This window comes from Lampetra planeri, chromosome 47, assembly GCF_965212315.1.
Source record: "Lampetra planeri chromosome 47, kcLamPlan1.2.h2, whole genome shotgun sequence".
Taxonomy (NCBI): domain Eukaryota; kingdom Metazoa; phylum Chordata; class Hyperoartia; order Petromyzontiformes; family Petromyzontidae; genus Lampetra; species Lampetra planeri.
In genome coordinates this window covers 9,208,944-9,225,944 of record NC_136153.1, presented here as the reverse complement: position 1 = coordinate 9,225,944, position 17,001 = coordinate 9,208,944, and the positions used below count along the sequence as shown (strand labels likewise).

Genomic DNA, 17,001 nt, shown 5'->3' with positions numbered 1-17,001 from the left:
CGCCGAGGGTGCCCTGCTGTATACCAGGCGAGGTGGTTAACATCTCGCAGCCACTGCGGTGTACGTGCGCGTTCGCGACCAATATCATGATTCATCATCGTGAGTTGATGTTGGCCGACACCGTGCGGTGTTTTCAACTAGGAACCCTCCACCACCCCACGGAGCCAAACGCTCAGCCCTCACGTGAGAGCCGAGCTGTTGTTAACAGCTGATGATGCTGGGTGTAATCTCAAGCGAAACGTCGGACGAAGCAAATCGGCACCGTCGTCCACGTTGTCTTCACACGTGAAAAATAGCTTTATAGCTCATCAGAATCATCAGATTCCTCCAGTATAAATATTCAGGTTGTAGTTGAAACTGTACGTGGTACCTACGCAGCTATCGAACCCATTTGATCTTCGTATCGACTTCTGCCGCAGTGCACGGCACTTCGATCAATCGGTCGCTGGATGAAGAACTCCCCATGCCGTGTAGATCGTGGGGGTTGTTTGACCATACTTCACCACCCTGGTCAATGCTGCTTGGTGAATGTGGAGAAAACAGATGTGGGACCATAGAAGTATCGTACAACCTAACCATCAACTTAAAAAAAAAGTTTTTTTTATTTTACCAGGTAAGACCCACTGAGCGAAATAGCTCTTTTTTCATAAGCGACCTGGCCACAAATGATAGCTCAACAAAGTGGCTAATCACGTGGAGAGTGATAGGGGTGATCGGGATGATCGGAGTGGTGGGGGTGGTGGCCCGGCCCGCCCTAAACCGCTTCGGACGTCGCTCGCCGTGGCTGGGAATCGAACTCGGCCAGCCCCACAGCTTGTGGTGGCACTCAGAGCCGCTGCGTCACAGCTACCCCCCACCCACACCTATATATCTTGTAACTTGATTTGTTTTTGCCAGGTCAGGCCCACTGAGCGATGTAGCTGTTTTACGACCTGGCCCACAGAACGAAGTGCCGAATCGCGTCGACATTTGTAGTCGCAGCCAAACACTCGAGACGCGTGGCGACGTCGATTCTAAATGTGGAGGGAACCACCGGAGGACCCGGAGAAAAATCCACAAGACCACGGGGAGAGAGACACACAAACTCCAAATATACAGGCATCAGGGTCGGGATCGAACCCGCTGTATACCACTATAATCATGACGACCACCATCATCTCTATCGTTACAACCACCATCATCACTCACACACACCTGATTCTGAAAGACCCAACGCAGAAGATTCCCTCGGGTTTGATCTTCCACGAAGCTCACGGTCCACCTTAAAACGCATCCACTGCACAAACCGTGGCAGCAGATGCGCATAGCTGATGCACAAATGGAAAATTCAAAACTCTCGAGTAGCGGTGTGCGACTGTGGTCATCCAGAACAGAAGGCACAACGTGGAACGACGTGAGTCCTAACTAAAACAGAATAGACAACACAGCGATACACTCCGCTGCTCCTGACGCGGTTGTCTGGCTTGACCAGCTGAATGTGGAATTGCAGTCGTTGCTCTGCATCTACATCAGCAGCCATACAACAGAAGACGACCATCGCTACCATCATTATCATTGTTGCCACCGCCATCATCACTATCATAGTTACCATCATCATGATCACCATTAGCAGTGTTCATTATCATCACGTGACGGCTAATAACGAGGCCACCGCAGTCGGTAGTGAGCGCACTCCCCACGTGTTTAAATGGGGGCATCCCCCCCACCACCCCCTATCCCCCCCACATCCCCCCTATCCCCCCCCACATCCACTATCCCCCCCCCCACATCCCCTATCCCCCCCCACCACCCCCTATCCCCCCCCCCACCACCCCCTATCCCCCCCCCACCACCCCCCTATCCCCCCCCCACCACCCCCTATCCCCCCCCACCACCCCCTATCCCCTCCCGCCACCCCACCTCCGACGCTACGGGGCTGATTTTCAAAACGCGAGAATCAGCATCTGCACAGAGCATCGAGTTCCACAGCCATCCCACACAAACACGGACGGGAGTTGCAGTCTGACAAGGCACGGATTTATTATCTCGAATGGCTGTGTGTGTGGCTGATGATTGGATGATAGGGCAAGTGGATGAGTGGGTGAGTGAATCAATGGGTGGGTGAGTGGGCGAGGAGGGTTCATCTACCTGCCCTGAGGTTCCCAGGGTCGTCCTCTTGTTGAGGAAGCAGCTGCCGTGCTGAGAATTCTCGCAGTCTTCCCAGGACTGACTGCGTGGGTGAGTCAGTGGATATGTGTGTGGGTGACTGGGTAATTGGCCAAGTGGTTGAGTGGGAGAGTGAGCGGGAGGGTTTCTCCACCTGTCCTGGGGTTTCATAGGATCATCCCCTAGTTAAGTAGGCCGCTGTTCTCCCGGGGAATATCAACGTCTTCCAGGACTTAGTGGGTGAGTGAAAGAGTGGGCTCGTGGGTGAGTGCGGTTGGCTACGTGCGGTGCAAAAGAAGTTCAACATACATACAAAGAGTGGGCTAGTGGGTGAGTGGGTAGGTAGGTCATACGGTTGCCACCCGTCGTGAATTTCCCACGATCATTTTGTTGATGAAGAGGAGGAGACTTGCATCACAACAGCGGAAGTGGTGGCGACGCATCGCTCGGGACAACGCGTTCACCCGTCTCCCTCCCCTCTTCCCCCCATCCCGGGATCCACTCCAACTTTCCTCTTCATCACCTTCCTTTTGCTGTGACACGCCGCGTACCCATCTGCAGCGCATGAGGTGGCGACTCTGGGTAAACATCGGGCAGCGCCGACTCGTCCTTGTGTCCGACGCCGGTCGGCGTGACCCCCACGAACCCCGGGCAGCGGCGGCGGCGGCCACGGCAGGCCGGTCAACAACCTGCCGGCGAGGCGGGCGGGCCCCGGTTCGATTGCCACACGCTGTTCGCCGGCAGGTGCCGCCGCCTGGTGCCGCCGCCTGGTGGGGTCAAGTGTGGGTGACCCCGACCTTTTCCTAAATGTCCGGCCTGATGCCGCGCCGTGGCCTTTCCGGCGGTCCGGGTCAGGGCCCCCCCCCCCCGCAAGCACCTCCACGGTGCAGCACGGGGCAGCACGGGGCAGCAAGTGTGCCGTTGGGGCGGGGGGGGGGGGGCAGCACACGGCCCCTCACAGCTCCTCCAGCTCCTCCTGCAGGGAGAGCCCCACCGGATTCACGTACCGCTCCTGCACCCCCAGGGTCGTGACGTCGTCGGTCAAGGAGAAACACTCAAAAATGGTGGCGTTTTCAACAACAGAGCACGGGCGACCGTGGGTGGCGTTGGCCCCCGGCTGACCTCTCCGCGTTATGTCGGCCCGTCCCGGGCCTCCGTGCGACTACGGCGAGCGCGTCACGACTACGGCGAGCGCGTCACGACTACGGTGCGCGCGTCATGACAACGGCGAGCGCGTCACGACCACGGTGCGTGTGTCGCGACCGCCACTACGAACTCACTGGCAGGGCTAGGACCGGCAGTTTGCATCGCAGTCTCTCGAACCAAATGAAGCATCACCTCTCTCCCTGCTGGCAGTAACGCTGCGTCTATGTGCTGTCTCTTGTGTGTGTCCTGCACCTCCATGTCCCGCATCTCTGCCTCCCGCAACTCCGTGTCCAGTGTCTCCATGTCTCTGCATCTCCGCGTCCCTGTGTACCACGTCTTTGTGTCCTGTGTCTCTGCATGTGTCCCGTGTCTCCGTGTCCCGTGTTTCTGTGTCCCGCATCTGTGTCCCGCATCTCCGTGTCCCGTGTCCCGTGTCTCTGTGTTCCATGCCTCTGTGCTCCACGTCTCCGTGCTCCGTCGTGCGAGGTGTAGCCGAGCGAGCTGTGATGCCGATGACGTCGCACCGCTGCTGTGCATCGCCCCGCACAGCGCCGCGCATATCTCGCGCAACGGGGGAAATCGCGACGCATTTATCACTTAAATTTGTGCATCTCTCCGCGTTTTTGTCGTCATATAAACTACTTGACTAAATAAAACGTACAGCAATAATCCCGCTTTTACCGTAGTTTTGCAAAACGGATAACGCAGCACGGTTACAGCGAGGCTAGCACCCCCACCCGCCCGTCCACTCCTCTCCCCGTGCTCCCCCCATCAACAACAACGGTTCACCAAGGCGCTTGTGCCGTGCTAGGTACCCTTTGAGCCCGAAGGCCCGCTGGCAGACCCAGGTGCAGTGGGTTGGCTGACTGAGATGACTGGCAGATGCACCACCAGTGCTCCCCACTGTACCAACTCTCTGCGCTCCGCTCGTTGTTGTGAGCGTCGCTCCTCCGCCCTCCATTGTTGTTGGAGGGCGACTGCCTCAAACTGCCCAGTAGCGTCCTTCACGAACCTCCTCCACAGAGGCCGATCTTCACACTGCTGGTACCAGTTATCGGTAAGTCCAATCAGCTACACATCCTTCTGTACCACATCAGTCCATCTCTTCTCTAGCCCGTATCACGCTCGTTTAGCCCCCTTCCCTAGCGTGTTGACCCCCCACCATACCATGTTCCCCGCGCCCGCCCCCCCCCCCCTGCAGGGTCAGGATATTGAGGGAAGTGGAAGTCGGAGCCCAGGGCTGTGGACATCATGGCCCCAATGCTCCTCCGCTCCCCCTCTCCGAAGCAGCAGCCGTTGGCTTTGTCCACGGCGCGCACCACGGCCCGCAGGCTCTCTGCGTCCTGCACGCAAACACACAAAGGTCCCCCCCCCCCACCGGTCTGTAGGCCACGCAGACCGTCGAGGGAAGTGCTGTCGGGACTCAATAGAGGCCGAGTTGACCAAGGGGAGGCCCAAGACTGGTTCAAATAATCTTCACCGGTGTTGGTGGGCGTGAGCGGAAATCGGGTCGTCGTCGCGTTCGTAGCGCGGTGCGCTAACCACCTCAAAATACATGTGTATAGCTTTAACAGACACTCGGGGAAAGTGCTGTTGGCGAGCACCTACTTAGGCGGGCACGGGTACAGCTGCCGTTAGGGGGTGCCCTTACAAACCTGTTGACATGCGATGTACATCCATCGCGCTCTGAGTCGCCCCGGTGTAACGGACGGCGACCTCTATCAAAAACCTGTATTATGGATGATATTGGTCGCGAAAGCCTACGTGTTAAACTGACAACCCATCCCCATCGTAGTTATCATCACGACGATGATGATGATCAGGGTGAGAGCTCGAACCTGAACGTTGAGAGGAACGAAGGACACGAGGCTGTAGGACTCCACCATCTCTATCAGCCCCTCGTTGAGTTTCTTGTACTTCCTGAAGAACGGATCGTCAGCGAGATACTGCAGCAGGTAGCTCATGTCCATCACCTCCGTGTAGAAGTCCAGGTTAAAGGCTACATCACCCGCTCGCCACACACACAATGCACACACGTACCACACATACCACACGCACGCCACACATACACCAAACACACCACACCACTCGCACACACCACACACAGACCACACGCCATCGTCACCAGCAGCAGCATGGTAGTACGGCGGTGACACAGCGATAAGCGTCCGGGATAAACACGTGCACACACAGTGCAACTGGTATTGGTCAAAAACATCCCAACACCGAAAAATCCCGTGCATATCACTCAATTGGGATCACACGGCAAACAGCAGCAACATTGCCCCCCTACTGTGAAAACTCAATCAGAATCAGAATCTTTATTTAAACTGGAGGGATCCGATGAGCTATAAAGATCTTTTTCACAGATGTCCAGTAGGGGCAGGTCAGAAAGTTACTTGGCAGAACCCTCCTGAAAAAAGTAAGGCTTTCCTGCAGGGTCAACACACGGAATCATTATGAAAATGAAATAGCCACTGCTAGACGAATCTGTGAGAATTCAATGCATCGGTGTGGCCGTTAAATGACGAGCATTGCTCTCATATGGCAGAGCGGGTGGAAAAGTGCTGCCCTCCGCTGTGAGGACCAGAGGTCAACTAAGGAAGGAGGGATCTCAAAGGTAGCTCAGCGGTATCTGCTTCTGTGGGCCGTACTCTAATAACTTGGACGGGGGTGGCGCCGTTGTGTGAGATTCCCGAATCGATACCTCATCTCGCGACACCGTGATGCCGATACCGCGATCGAGGTAACGTCGGCGCAAAGATTAAAAAAATTATTTTAACTTCACTTGGCCACCCACCTCTCATGTGTCATGTTCGCTACCCAGTGCCCTCGAAGAGTTAGACAGAGAAAGACGGAGCGACTCCGAGGAGTGGGGAAACTGCAAGGCAGCAGCCAGGTGGTAAGCCAGTGCCCAAGCTCTGTGGTCCTCTATAGTAAGAATGTGTTTGGCCAATGACTGTGTATACAGGTGAGGGGAAACTGGAACACCTGGAGAAAACCCACACATGGGAAGGGGGTAACAACTCCCGTTCAGTTGGAACAGATGGATTAGTCCACACTCGCTGTACCCGGCTTCTCCTGGTGAGGCCAGAATACGTGGCACCTCCTCGACACCCACTGGTAGATGAGAGATTCGTCGCAACATTCGTGCGGTGATCCACCAACCCTCGCTGCTGCCTCCATAGCGCCAGACTGCAGGTCGTGGGCGTAGCCACCACTATCACCACCAGGCTGCATGGGGGACATCTGTGTGGTGGATGTGCGGTGGGCGATGGGCGCAGGGCTCTGAATCTTACCCAGAGGGCCCTGCATCTCGATGAGATCCACCTTGGAGAGGACGTTCACGTGCGGCAGCTCCACGTGCAGCATGGCGGCTAGCGCCGTGCACAGCACCGACACGAACTTGCCCGGGTCGCTGCAGTAGTGCGAGTCCACCAGGTGCACGGCACACAGCTACAGAGAGGGACACGCGTGGAGAGGTAGACTCAAAAACAGAGACACACACACAGAGAGACTTAGAGAGAGACACGCAGCTCCATAGACACGTACACTCTCGTGCCTATATGTGTTATGTGTGTATATATGATTGTTTTTTTATGCGAGCAAACAGCACTTGCCCCAAGAGTCTATTAAGGCTATACTGGGGATCTTTGTCTTTTTATCTATGTATATTTATGGGGAGCGGTAGTACAATGGGTAGCGCCCTGCGTTATGAACCCAGTGACCCGAGTTCGATTCCTGCCCACGGCGAACACCAGTGATGGTGATCTGAACCGTTCCTGGGCCTCCCCTAGGTCGACTCAGCTCCTAATGAGTGCCCAGTGCGGTGTGTAAACATCAGCACTAGGGAGACCAAGGCGGTCAGGCATGGTGCTGGCCACCCACCCCCTCACTCTACCGTGCCGGCCTTCATAGGTGCTCGCTAACAGCACTTGCCCGAAAAGTATGTTAAGGTTATATGCGGCACCTTTGTCTTACATGTGTGTGTGTATATATGCGTGCATGTATTTGTCAGTCAACCCATGGTACCTGGGTCTGTCCCGTGACCTCCTGCCGGCGGGCGTTCGACACTTCACGTGGCCTTAACGTACACATAGCCTGGCACAAGCGCCATGGTGACGTCACCGCCACTTAGTGGCAAATGGCGGTTGTTTTTGCATGTATTTTATATATATGAGTGTATACATGTATGTGTGTGTACTTGTATGATGATGCGTTGGCTATGTGTTGGATACTCACCCCAACTGGACATCTGTGAAAAAGAGCTACATAGCTCATCGGATTTCTGATTCTGAGGTGTGTGCCAAGTGACACCCTGGGTGTCGGTGCACAGGCGGTCCCCACCCCCCTGGGGTGAAACTCACGCGCAGATCCCACTTGCCGAGTGTAGCGAGGACGTTGCGCACGGCGCCGTGGTGAGAGTAGAGCTCCACCTGCAAACAGCCACGCAGCACGGCTCACCGGGGGAAAACTCCACGCGCGTGTGTGTGTGTGTGTGCGTGTGTGTGCGTGTGTGTACGTGTAGTGGAACAAGCGGTGATGTACCGGTTGGCGCGCTGCGCAACCAACCCGACGACCCGAGTTCGATTCACGCTCACGGCCAATACCAGTGACGGTTATATGAACCAGTCTTGAGCCTCCCTAGATCGACTCAGCCTCAAATGAGTACCTGGGGCGTTGTGTAAACATTGTCACTCGGGAGACAAAGACGGTTGGGCATGGTGCTGGCCACCCACCCCCTCATGCGCCGTGTTGGCCCTCCTCCAAAACTTGGCAAGACCCTCTAGAAAAATATCATTCCACTCAGTGAGGCTCTCCTTGGTAAACAAGAGTAATATACAGTAAAACCTTGGATTGCGAGTAACTTGGTCTGCGAGTGTTTTTCAAGACGAGAAACATTTTTGCATACATTTTAACTTGATAAACGAGTGAGGTCTTGAAATACGAGTAGTAAGTATACGTTTTGTCTGCCGAGCGTCACATGATCACAACTGAGCCGATGGTTCTTCTCTCTCTCGCTGCGGGATTGTGGGTAATCATCTCCCATGCTCGGTCTCAGTCGGCGTGCCTCACTCGTATAGTAAATATCCATGCGAGCGTACAGTATACTGTTTACGATAGTGTTGTGACCACGTGTGTGTGCGTAAAGCTTTTTTTAATTGTGTGTCCAAGTGTAGTGACTGTTCTTTAGTAACTGTACTGCAACAATGGCCCCCTCCTCCTCTCCTCTCTCTCGTCTCCCTCACACCAGCCACGATTAAATGTAATTAATAAATGTGATTAATTTATATTTAATTTAAATAATACAAATATAAAAAGGTATTTTGTATTATCATTTTTACATGAATATTTTTGGGTTGTGGAATGAATCATCTGAGTTTCCATTATTTCTTATGGGGAAATCCGTTTTGATATACGAGTGCTTTGGATTACAAACACGTTTCCGGAACAAATTATGCTCGCAATCCAAGGTTTTACTGTAATTACATTTCACCCAATTTAAAAAAAATTATAATTTGGCAAATTGGAACTATGACACCGGAAAACATGTCCTACAACTCTTTTTATAATAAAGGCACGGGATATTTAACATCGACTGCGAAGTGGACAGCGCCGTAGTATTCATGGTGGATAAACCCCGCAGTATTAATCAGGGTGGCCGTTTGTCTCTACCGTGAAACCACCACAACAATCGGCAAACGCTTGGCCACATCACCAACCCGGCCAAGACCGGAATCACTGCCTCCAACGTCCGTGTCATGTCGCGTTGCATGGATCACCCCTCCACTCGACCCCTTAACGTGCGCCTCCAAGACCCGTCTGTTGTACCTGACCCGGGCAGTCGAAGAGCAGGTAGTGACCAGACAGAGCCTGTAGCTTGGCGTGGAGCCAGTCGACGTTCGCCTCCAGGTACTCCATGCAGTAGATGAGGCTTCCGTTGGGCCCCAGCTTCAGGGTGTCCATGACATCACTCAGCGTGACCAGCTCCGAGATGTCCACCGCGCAGCTGTGGGATGACACATTCCGCACCTCCGATTATCACGGTTGGCTATGTACAGTGCGAAAGAAGTTTAACATACAGTATGTACATCCATAGAGCTCAAATTACAAATCGCATTGCTTCCAGGTCACCCAAGATGTTGCCCTCTCGTACCCGATTAGTGCGGTTAAGATGCTTGCAGTGGCAGCATTGCCAGCGGTTACGTGTAAACGTGTGGTTGCCCGCCAAAGCTATAATGCGGGTTTACAGAAAGTAAAACGTTGTAGCGGCTCTTTGCCCGACTGTGCATGCGCAACCGTGGGAGGTGAGGAGGCGGGTGGGGGCTGACGGCTGTGGAGAGGCGAGGGTGGGAGGATCCGCCACTGAACGGCACGGAAGAGCATGAGTCTGTCCGTGTTTGTGAGGTTATTTGCTTTCTTTCAGATACAGTAATACCACAACATTGCGCGGCACGCCTGGGACTTTGTGCTGCTGCACACTGCCTGCTGCACACTGCCTGCTGCACACTGCCTGCTGCACACTGCCTGCTGCACACTGCCTGCTGCACACTGCCTGCTGCACACTGCCTGCTGCACACTGCCTGCTGCACACTGCCTGCTGCACACTGCCTGCCAGAGCACTCCGCTGGGGCAGTGTTTCTCAATCGGGGGTAACGCGCACCCCTGGGGGGTACTCGTGGCAATGTGACAGAGGGGTAACGTGAGGTGATTTATAAATGTGTGAAATTATATAATAAGTAAGAGTATTGGTGAATATTCATGTATGACTACGCCAATGTAAAATAACTAGGATGAAATGCAAATCCACATGGTAACCTAGCACGATATAAAATACCTCTCTAAAATGATTGATCGTAAACAATGCGGGTTTCCAAGAGTAATCAGCGAGCAACGACAAATGATGTCACGCGTGCAGAGCGTCCGTTGAATTTTTATCTATTCGCTTGCAATTGCCACAAGCAAGTCAGAATAACCTCACACAAATGGACAATTCGTTAAAATGTTGTTGTTCACTATTCGTACATTTATATTTCTCAGAAACACGTTGAGTCGGGCAAGGGCGGTTACGGGGTTGAAACACAATTCTGGTACAGGTCATCGGCAGGTCCGCTCATCATCCTCACAGCCAGTGTCCAAGTCGACAATTCGCCAAGAAAACGTTGAGAGAACCACTGCCCGACTGGACCCTGCCGCTGCTGCCACTGCTGCTGCAGCCGCTGCGGGTGCCGCTGCTACTGTCACTGCTGCTGTTACTGCTGCTGTGACTGCTGCTGTCGCTGCTACTGCTGCTGTTACTGCTGCTGTCACTGCTACTGTCACTGCTGCTGTTACTGCTACTGCTGTCACTGCTGCTGTTACTGCTACTGCTGTCACTGCTGCTGTTACTGCTACTGTCACTGCTGCTGTCGCTGCTGGTGCCGCTGCTGCTGTCACTGCTGCTGCTGTTACTGCTACTGTCACTGCTGCTGTTACTGCTGCTGTTACTGCTACTGCTGCTGTCACTGCTAATGTCACTGCTGCTGTCGCTGCTGCTGTCTTGCCTGTAGGGGAGGCTGTCGTTGGCCGGGTCCAGGTTGATGACGGCCACGGGGCGGCCTAGCTCCGTGGCCAGGAGCCTCTGCACTGCGCCGCAGTACGTGGTCTTCCCCGAGCCCGGGGGCCCGATCACCGCCTGCCCGAACCCGCCCAGCCTCCCCAGCCCGCCCAGCTCGCCCAGCCTGCCCGCCGCGGGGTGAGGCCCGAGGGGCCCGAGGCGGCCGGGGGCCCCGTGGGGTTCATCCTCCCCGCGTGCCGCCAGCGCGACAAGAGGCGGCAAGTTCGGCGCTATCGCGGCGGGGAAGAGACGCGACAGTTGCACGACAGCAGCAGCCTCGGGAACGCGACCGGAGCAGGAGGGAAGGGGGGGGGAACAAAAACCGCGCGCTTAGCGGTGGCGCTGCGACAGAGTTGTTAATCCCCCTCCACTGGGGGACCGGAGCTCGGCGGACTTGGTCCGTGCGCCGTCGCATAATTTTGGTTCCGGGCATTTTGCGTCCGGGCATCGACAACCACCGTGACGATGTCTCGTTGCCTGTGGAGTTTCGCGGCGAACCAACAACAGCCGCCGCCCTTCGCCACTAAGTGGGGGCCACGTCACCACTTCGCCTGTGCCAGGCTAGGTGCACTTTGCATATCAGTGCCCTCCCTTATTTCAGACCAATTCAGACATTATTGGTCACCTCGTGCCCCTTATACATCTCAACGTTCATCCTACAAAGCCCCATCACAAGGGAGAGACACAAACAGACAAAACATTTATTTTTCATAATCAACGTTTTTGGGTTTCGATCGCGTTATTTATAAATGTGTCGTAACCCTCCACCACCCGACACGGCCAATCAGTAAAAAAAGTGTCACATTGATAAAAGACAAATAGTTCACTGCTTTAGCCCACCGGTGTGTTGTGGCCAGGTAGCTTCTCAAAAAGAGCTATATAACTCAGTGGGGCCTTACCCGGTAAAATATAAATAGTTGATAGTTTTATCGTAAAATAAAAATTGCTTTTTTTGTATCAACCATCTCCAAACTAGAGTGCCTCACCCTTGCCACAATCAAAGATCAAATCATCCCATCTCCCACACTTGTGCCCCCTATGGCCTGCCTACCCCCAGCGCATTCTACTGCACTGCAGGAGTCAACACGATCACTGACATCCTAGCCTTCATCGACTGGCTCCAATCTCGCATGAGTTCGCCTCGACATCTGTCCCTCTTTTTTACATATTAAACCACAAGCTTTTATGATGTTGCCCATCAGTGGCACAGCTCTACAGCAATTCGCATCATACCACTGCGACAGAAGGTCCTCCCGTCAAGGTTGGCAAGTCCTCGATTCCAGTCGCTACATCACCTGTCCATGCGCTCTCACCTTGTCAGGCTGGCACACGAGGAACTTTGTTCTCTGCCTGTGATCGAACAATGCAGCCAATTTGCGAAATGTGCCCGTTAGAAATTGTTTCTCATTACGTATTATTATGCTATGGGCCATTTTTTAAAGGTATAAAGATTATGAAAAAAGGCTGCCCCAACTCGAGATACTGTATTCATGCCATGATATTTGTATAGCCTTCATGCTGTTCGGCTTTTGGCGTTGTTTTCCGGTCTAACACCGGTAGCGAGGCAACGCCACAAACGAGTCTGTCTCTGGTGTAGGTGAATACATTTAAAATAAAATGCAGACATTATCGAAACATGTTTGTTTGCCTGTTTTACCACGGGGGGTGACCATGAACACCCCCCGTATTATTGCCGGAAAGGGGTAAAAGCCTATTGTTTTTTTCATCATTCCTATGCTGTAGTGAGTTGTTGATGAGGATGCTGTACGCGAGTCGCCTGGGTGATGTTGTTGAAGCAAGATGAGGTGAAGAGGCCCAGGCCCACCACTGGAGGTGCGGGGGCCAGTGGGGGAGGCGTGAAGTGAGCGACAGTAACCAGCAAGGTGAAAAAAAAGCGTAACACAAATAAAATGACAAATTAGAGAAAGGATAAAAGGATGCAATGGGGAGCTGAGAGGAAAGACGATGGATAGAGATGTTAACTACCTCGCCTGGTACACAGGAGGTCGTGGGTTTTATCCCGACCCTGATGATGCCCGCTATATATTTAGAGTTTGCGTGTCTCTCTCCCCGTGGTCGCGTGGATTTTTCTCCGGGTCCTCCGGGTCCTCCGGGTTTTCCCTCCACATTTAGAATCAACATCGCGCGTTTAAGAGTATTTGGCTGCTGTACATTTCCACACGATAAGCCACTTTATTGGGCGCTCATTGCGATAGCCAGGTCGTTTCTGCAAAAAGAGCTTTCCAGCTCAATGGGGGTCTTACCTGGTAAAATAAAAAAAATTGTTTAGTCTTAGAATAAACCAATAATAGGCAAGGATCGAGTGACGTCACAGCAGCCAAAAGCGTGCGTACCTGTCAACCCATACAGTCAATCTGGATTCTTGTACAGGGTAATTGAGTTTTCAGGTCCATACAGTGTACAGCCGATTCATTAAGGGCAAACATGTTTCTCTATTTGTGTTGTGTTTCTCCCTCGTGATGGGACTTTGAAGCATTAACGATGAGATTAATAAGGGGCATGGGGTGACCAATCAGGGTGTGTAATAAGGTCGGGGTTTACGTGTATGAGAGTGTGTGGCGCCGTCTCGGCCAGACGCGCGAGCCCTGGTGGTCTTCAGCCGCGAAGGCAAACCTCCCACTCGCGCAGAATTCACACAAAATGTGTTCAGATTTCCGTTTTGACACCACCCCCCGCCCAAAGGGGCTAAACCCGACCTTTCCATTTTGAGTTGGGGCACTCGGCAGGGGAGGGGGGTGCACGGAACCACCCGGCCAATACACAACTATACAAAGCGTGAACCATCTTATTGTTTATTAATCGTGTGACAGCCACGTGACTTTGACCAAATGCGGAGGCTTTCCTAAAATTGCACACATCTGCTAAAATTCTACAAACGTACTGGCCGTTTAAACCGGACAAATCCATCACTAATTGTTTCGGTCACGAACACTCGACTGCATCTCCAGTGAATACATCAGGTGAGCTGACTGGACAACCCACTTTATAGTACCATCTTATAGCCTCGCATTACTGTATGTACATTGCCAATGATTGCCCGAGGCAGCGGAAGCTTTTGTGCCAAGCTGTACAGTATAGTGACACTCTCAACTATTGCCCATTAATAAATGTCAACTACTTCCCTAAGCTGAAACACTGTAAAAGCATGGCTAGAGTGGACCAATATGCCATAAGAAGAATGGAACCAAGATAACTCGTGATTTATTTGTTCCTTTAATGCCACCTGGCACGTTCAGCCTTGTCAACGTCGAGGACGGCCACTGTGTTTATACGTGGACTTTATGGGTCTTCCCAACATGCAGTCGAACCTATTTAATCTCGACACGTGTGTGTAATTTGAAAAGGACCCACGACAAACAAACTGTGTTTGACTTGCTACCGGGGTGCACGCTTTGCAATGTTTTCTAAAGCACGTGAACTACTATTCGAGCTATTAGGTGACTGACATTTATGTAAGCACTGCATTCCAACACTGCAATTTGCTAAGTGACTGCATCTCCAGTTTGTCGTCCTTCCCTTGCGCCTACGATGTTGCAGTTGGCTCCGTATGGAATGCGAAAAAAGTTCAACGTAGGTACAAACAAGTTACAATGTTCTTACAAACTGTGCACTTAAATGCACGTGCTTGTTTCGGCTATAAGTTTGCATCAACGCGTATCTCATTAAAATCATCGTCCTATCCTGAACAAAGTAAAAGTCCATTGGGAATTTAACGTTTTTTGTCCCCCGAGGCATGGGGAACCATAACTAGGGCAAGGACAGTTTGCTATCTACATCTCTTGGGCGTGTTCCACCGTGTGTGTGTGATTGGCGACTTTAAAAAGTCACCCCTTGTGAGCCAGAGATCGTCCCCATCCCCCACCCCCCTCTCAGCTCTTTGTGCTCAACACCAGGTCAACATCCACATGAGCGGCGCCCAGTCATTTGACGAGAGAGCCGAATACGCAGTGGGGGCGGGGGGGACAGGTGGGGTTTCCGCATCAAATTAATGAGCTTCAGCGGGGAAACGTGGCACGCAGCCGTCGAAAAGCGCTGGGGCTGTGCCCGCTTTCAGGAGGAGCCCTGCCTCTTCTGCTGCTGCTGCACGCGGATGCGCTCCAGCTGCGCCTTGCACTTGTGATGGTAGCTGGAGAGGCTCTTGGTCTCCTCCATCAGCTTCTTGTACTCCTGCACGAGCCGTGATGCGTTCTGCTGCTCCTTCTCGTCCTGTTCCAGCTCGGCCACCAGCTCCTGCCTGTAAATGCCGAGCCGCACCACGGCACCACGGCACCACGGCACCACGGCACCACGGACGCCACGACGCGTGAGAAACGCCGACGGCCTGGCCTTCACGGGCACAACAGCGGGCTGGGTACCTTTACGTCAATTACATTCACATTTGTTTGATTTTATTTGGAAATAAATGAAGACGTGACCCAAATAGCCATCGTAAACATGACGCCAGGCTGTTTGTCTCTGGATTTCCAAAGGGAATTTGAAGCTTCAGAAATTATAAACAAAACATGAAAAAAAAAGGAAAGTGCATTACTCTGGCACTCAGTAATGACACTGCATTGTCATAATGAATGAGTGATGTCACTGTATGGTCAAAACTTCCACGTTTTTTTTAAGAATTCCATGAATTAGTTCATAATTCATTATGCACAATCCACTGGGGAAGTGCATGACGAGTTTTGCCCAAATGCGCTCTGGTGGGCCGTGGTAGTGGCAGGTAGAGCGCGCGTGGGGAATCCCGTGTGGACCACGGTGGCATCGGTCACGGCACTCACTTGCGCTGCATCAGCAGGGCGATCTCCGTCTGCACCTTGAGGTACTCCTGGGCCATCTTGCAGTGCTGCTGGAAGACTGCCATCGACTCCTTGGAGGTTGGGCACGGAGCCAGAGGCTGGACACAGACACACACACGTTGCTATTCTATTGGCCTGGAGTCCCACGAGCCAGAACGCGGGTGGCAGCACGCCGACCACAGTGTGTAATGCGTCGCTTAGCTAAGCGAGGAGGACGATGGGTAACGGAGAACAGGGAAGCGCCAATGTGCTTGGCTATTCATTGATGCTGCATTTAGCTCTGGAGCTTGGTACCCATCGGGGTAGTGTGACGTGCATAGTTGTGGGTAACATAGTAACGTATGCTTATGCTCAGCCAAACACAAACGATGGTAATAGGTTTTAGACCAGGCCTTTTGGGCCAATGTTTTTTTTCTGGAAATTGGCTTTATTTCGGCAAGTAGTACGCGTGATAAGCCTGCTGTATCTTTTCATAATAGAGGCTTTTGGGTTAGATGGCATAAATCTAAATGTGTCGTTAAACCCGCCACCACCCAACACAGCCAATTAGTAAGGTTTCTCATGTAAACAAAACATGCCAATTCGTTACTAGAACAGCACACCGGTGTGTTGGAGAGTAAACACACATTTGCAATTCGAGTACTTACGTGACAAACCTTACTAATTGGCTGTGTCGGGTGGTGGGCGGGTTTAACGACACATTCATATTTACGCGACCCAACCCCAAAAAGCTCTATTATGGATAATATTGGTCTGAAAAGCCCTACTACGTGTTAAACCGCTGTATCTTATCACGCTAAAAGCACAACATCCGTCATAATGCCAAAATAACCGTGTTAAATCCGTGCGAGCGCCGGCACCGCCTGCCCTGCCCCGCGGGGCCGGGAACACACCGCCCTCACCTGCAGCTGATGGTCCAGGGTGAGGTAGGCCATGGGGATGGAGTTATCGGAGCCCATGGTGTCTGCAATGGAAATCGCGATGCGTTTAGCCACCCGTCGCATCGGGGAATACATCCCCACGCGGCGCCCTTGCCACAGCACGCCGCTTCAGAGCCTGACTGATGGTCAACTCGGCCCATTGCGCCTTCAAGGTTAATATAAAAAAAAAATAAACGCCACTTTTGCACACTGTTATCAATAATAGGACCGAAACGGGAGGAAGGTTTCTCCACAACTCTGGCTGTCACCTGATGATGCTGGTTGTTGTAATTACCAGCGAAACGTCACGTTACTCGAATGGCAAATGCTGTGGTTTTACTCTCGAACACACTGGTGTGCTGAACTAGTAACGAATTGGCATGTC

General features: G+C 52.7%; 2 protein-coding genes across 7 annotated transcripts in view; both read right to left on the bottom strand.

The window, feature by feature from the left end:
- Nucleotides 1-1,994: 1,994 nt before the first annotated feature.
- Nucleotides 1,995-12,561, bottom strand: GPN2 (GPN-loop GTPase 2). The gene is made up of 8 exons (XM_078615360.1): nt 12,546-12,561; nt 10,836-11,217; nt 9,124-9,301; nt 7,659-7,727; nt 6,591-6,747; nt 5,130-5,290; nt 4,504-4,634; nt 1,995-3,173 (listed from the first exon to the last, which is right to left on the bottom strand). Exons 1-8 carry the CDS (start codon nt 12,559-12,561, stop codon nt 3,101-3,103), a joined length of 1,167 nt encoding a protein of 388 aa, XP_078471486.1. The 3' UTR covers nt 1,995-3,100.
- A 1,126-nt stretch (nt 12,562-13,687) lies between these two features.
- MAP3K7 (mitogen-activated protein kinase kinase kinase 7) overlaps nt 13,688-17,001 on the bottom strand; it is a 30,493-nt gene continuing 27,179 nt past the window's right edge. For all 6 annotated transcript variants that reach the window (XM_078615332.1, XM_078615330.1, XM_078615334.1 and 3 more), the window contains 3 exons: nt 16,599-16,660; nt 15,679-15,794; nt 13,688-15,143 (listed from right to left, as the gene is read on the bottom strand). In XM_078615332.1, coding sequence (XP_078471458.1) covers nt 14,960-15,143; nt 15,679-15,794; nt 16,599-16,660 — 362 coding nt within the window. In that variant the 3' untranslated portion in view covers nt 13,688-14,959. The remainder of the gene's footprint in view (nt 15,144-15,678; nt 15,795-16,598; nt 16,661-17,001) is intronic.

Coding starts and splice junctions, on each gene's coding strand:
- GPN2 (XM_078615360.1), bottom strand. Junction 4,635..5,129: donor TCGTTCCTCTCAACGTTCAG/GTTCGAGCTCTC, acceptor GTTTGCGTGCAG/GACGCAGAGAGCCTGCGGGC. Junction 3,174..4,503: donor TCCGACTTCCACTTCCCTCA/ATATCCTGACCC, acceptor CGACGACGTCAC/GACCCTGGGGGTGCAGGAGC.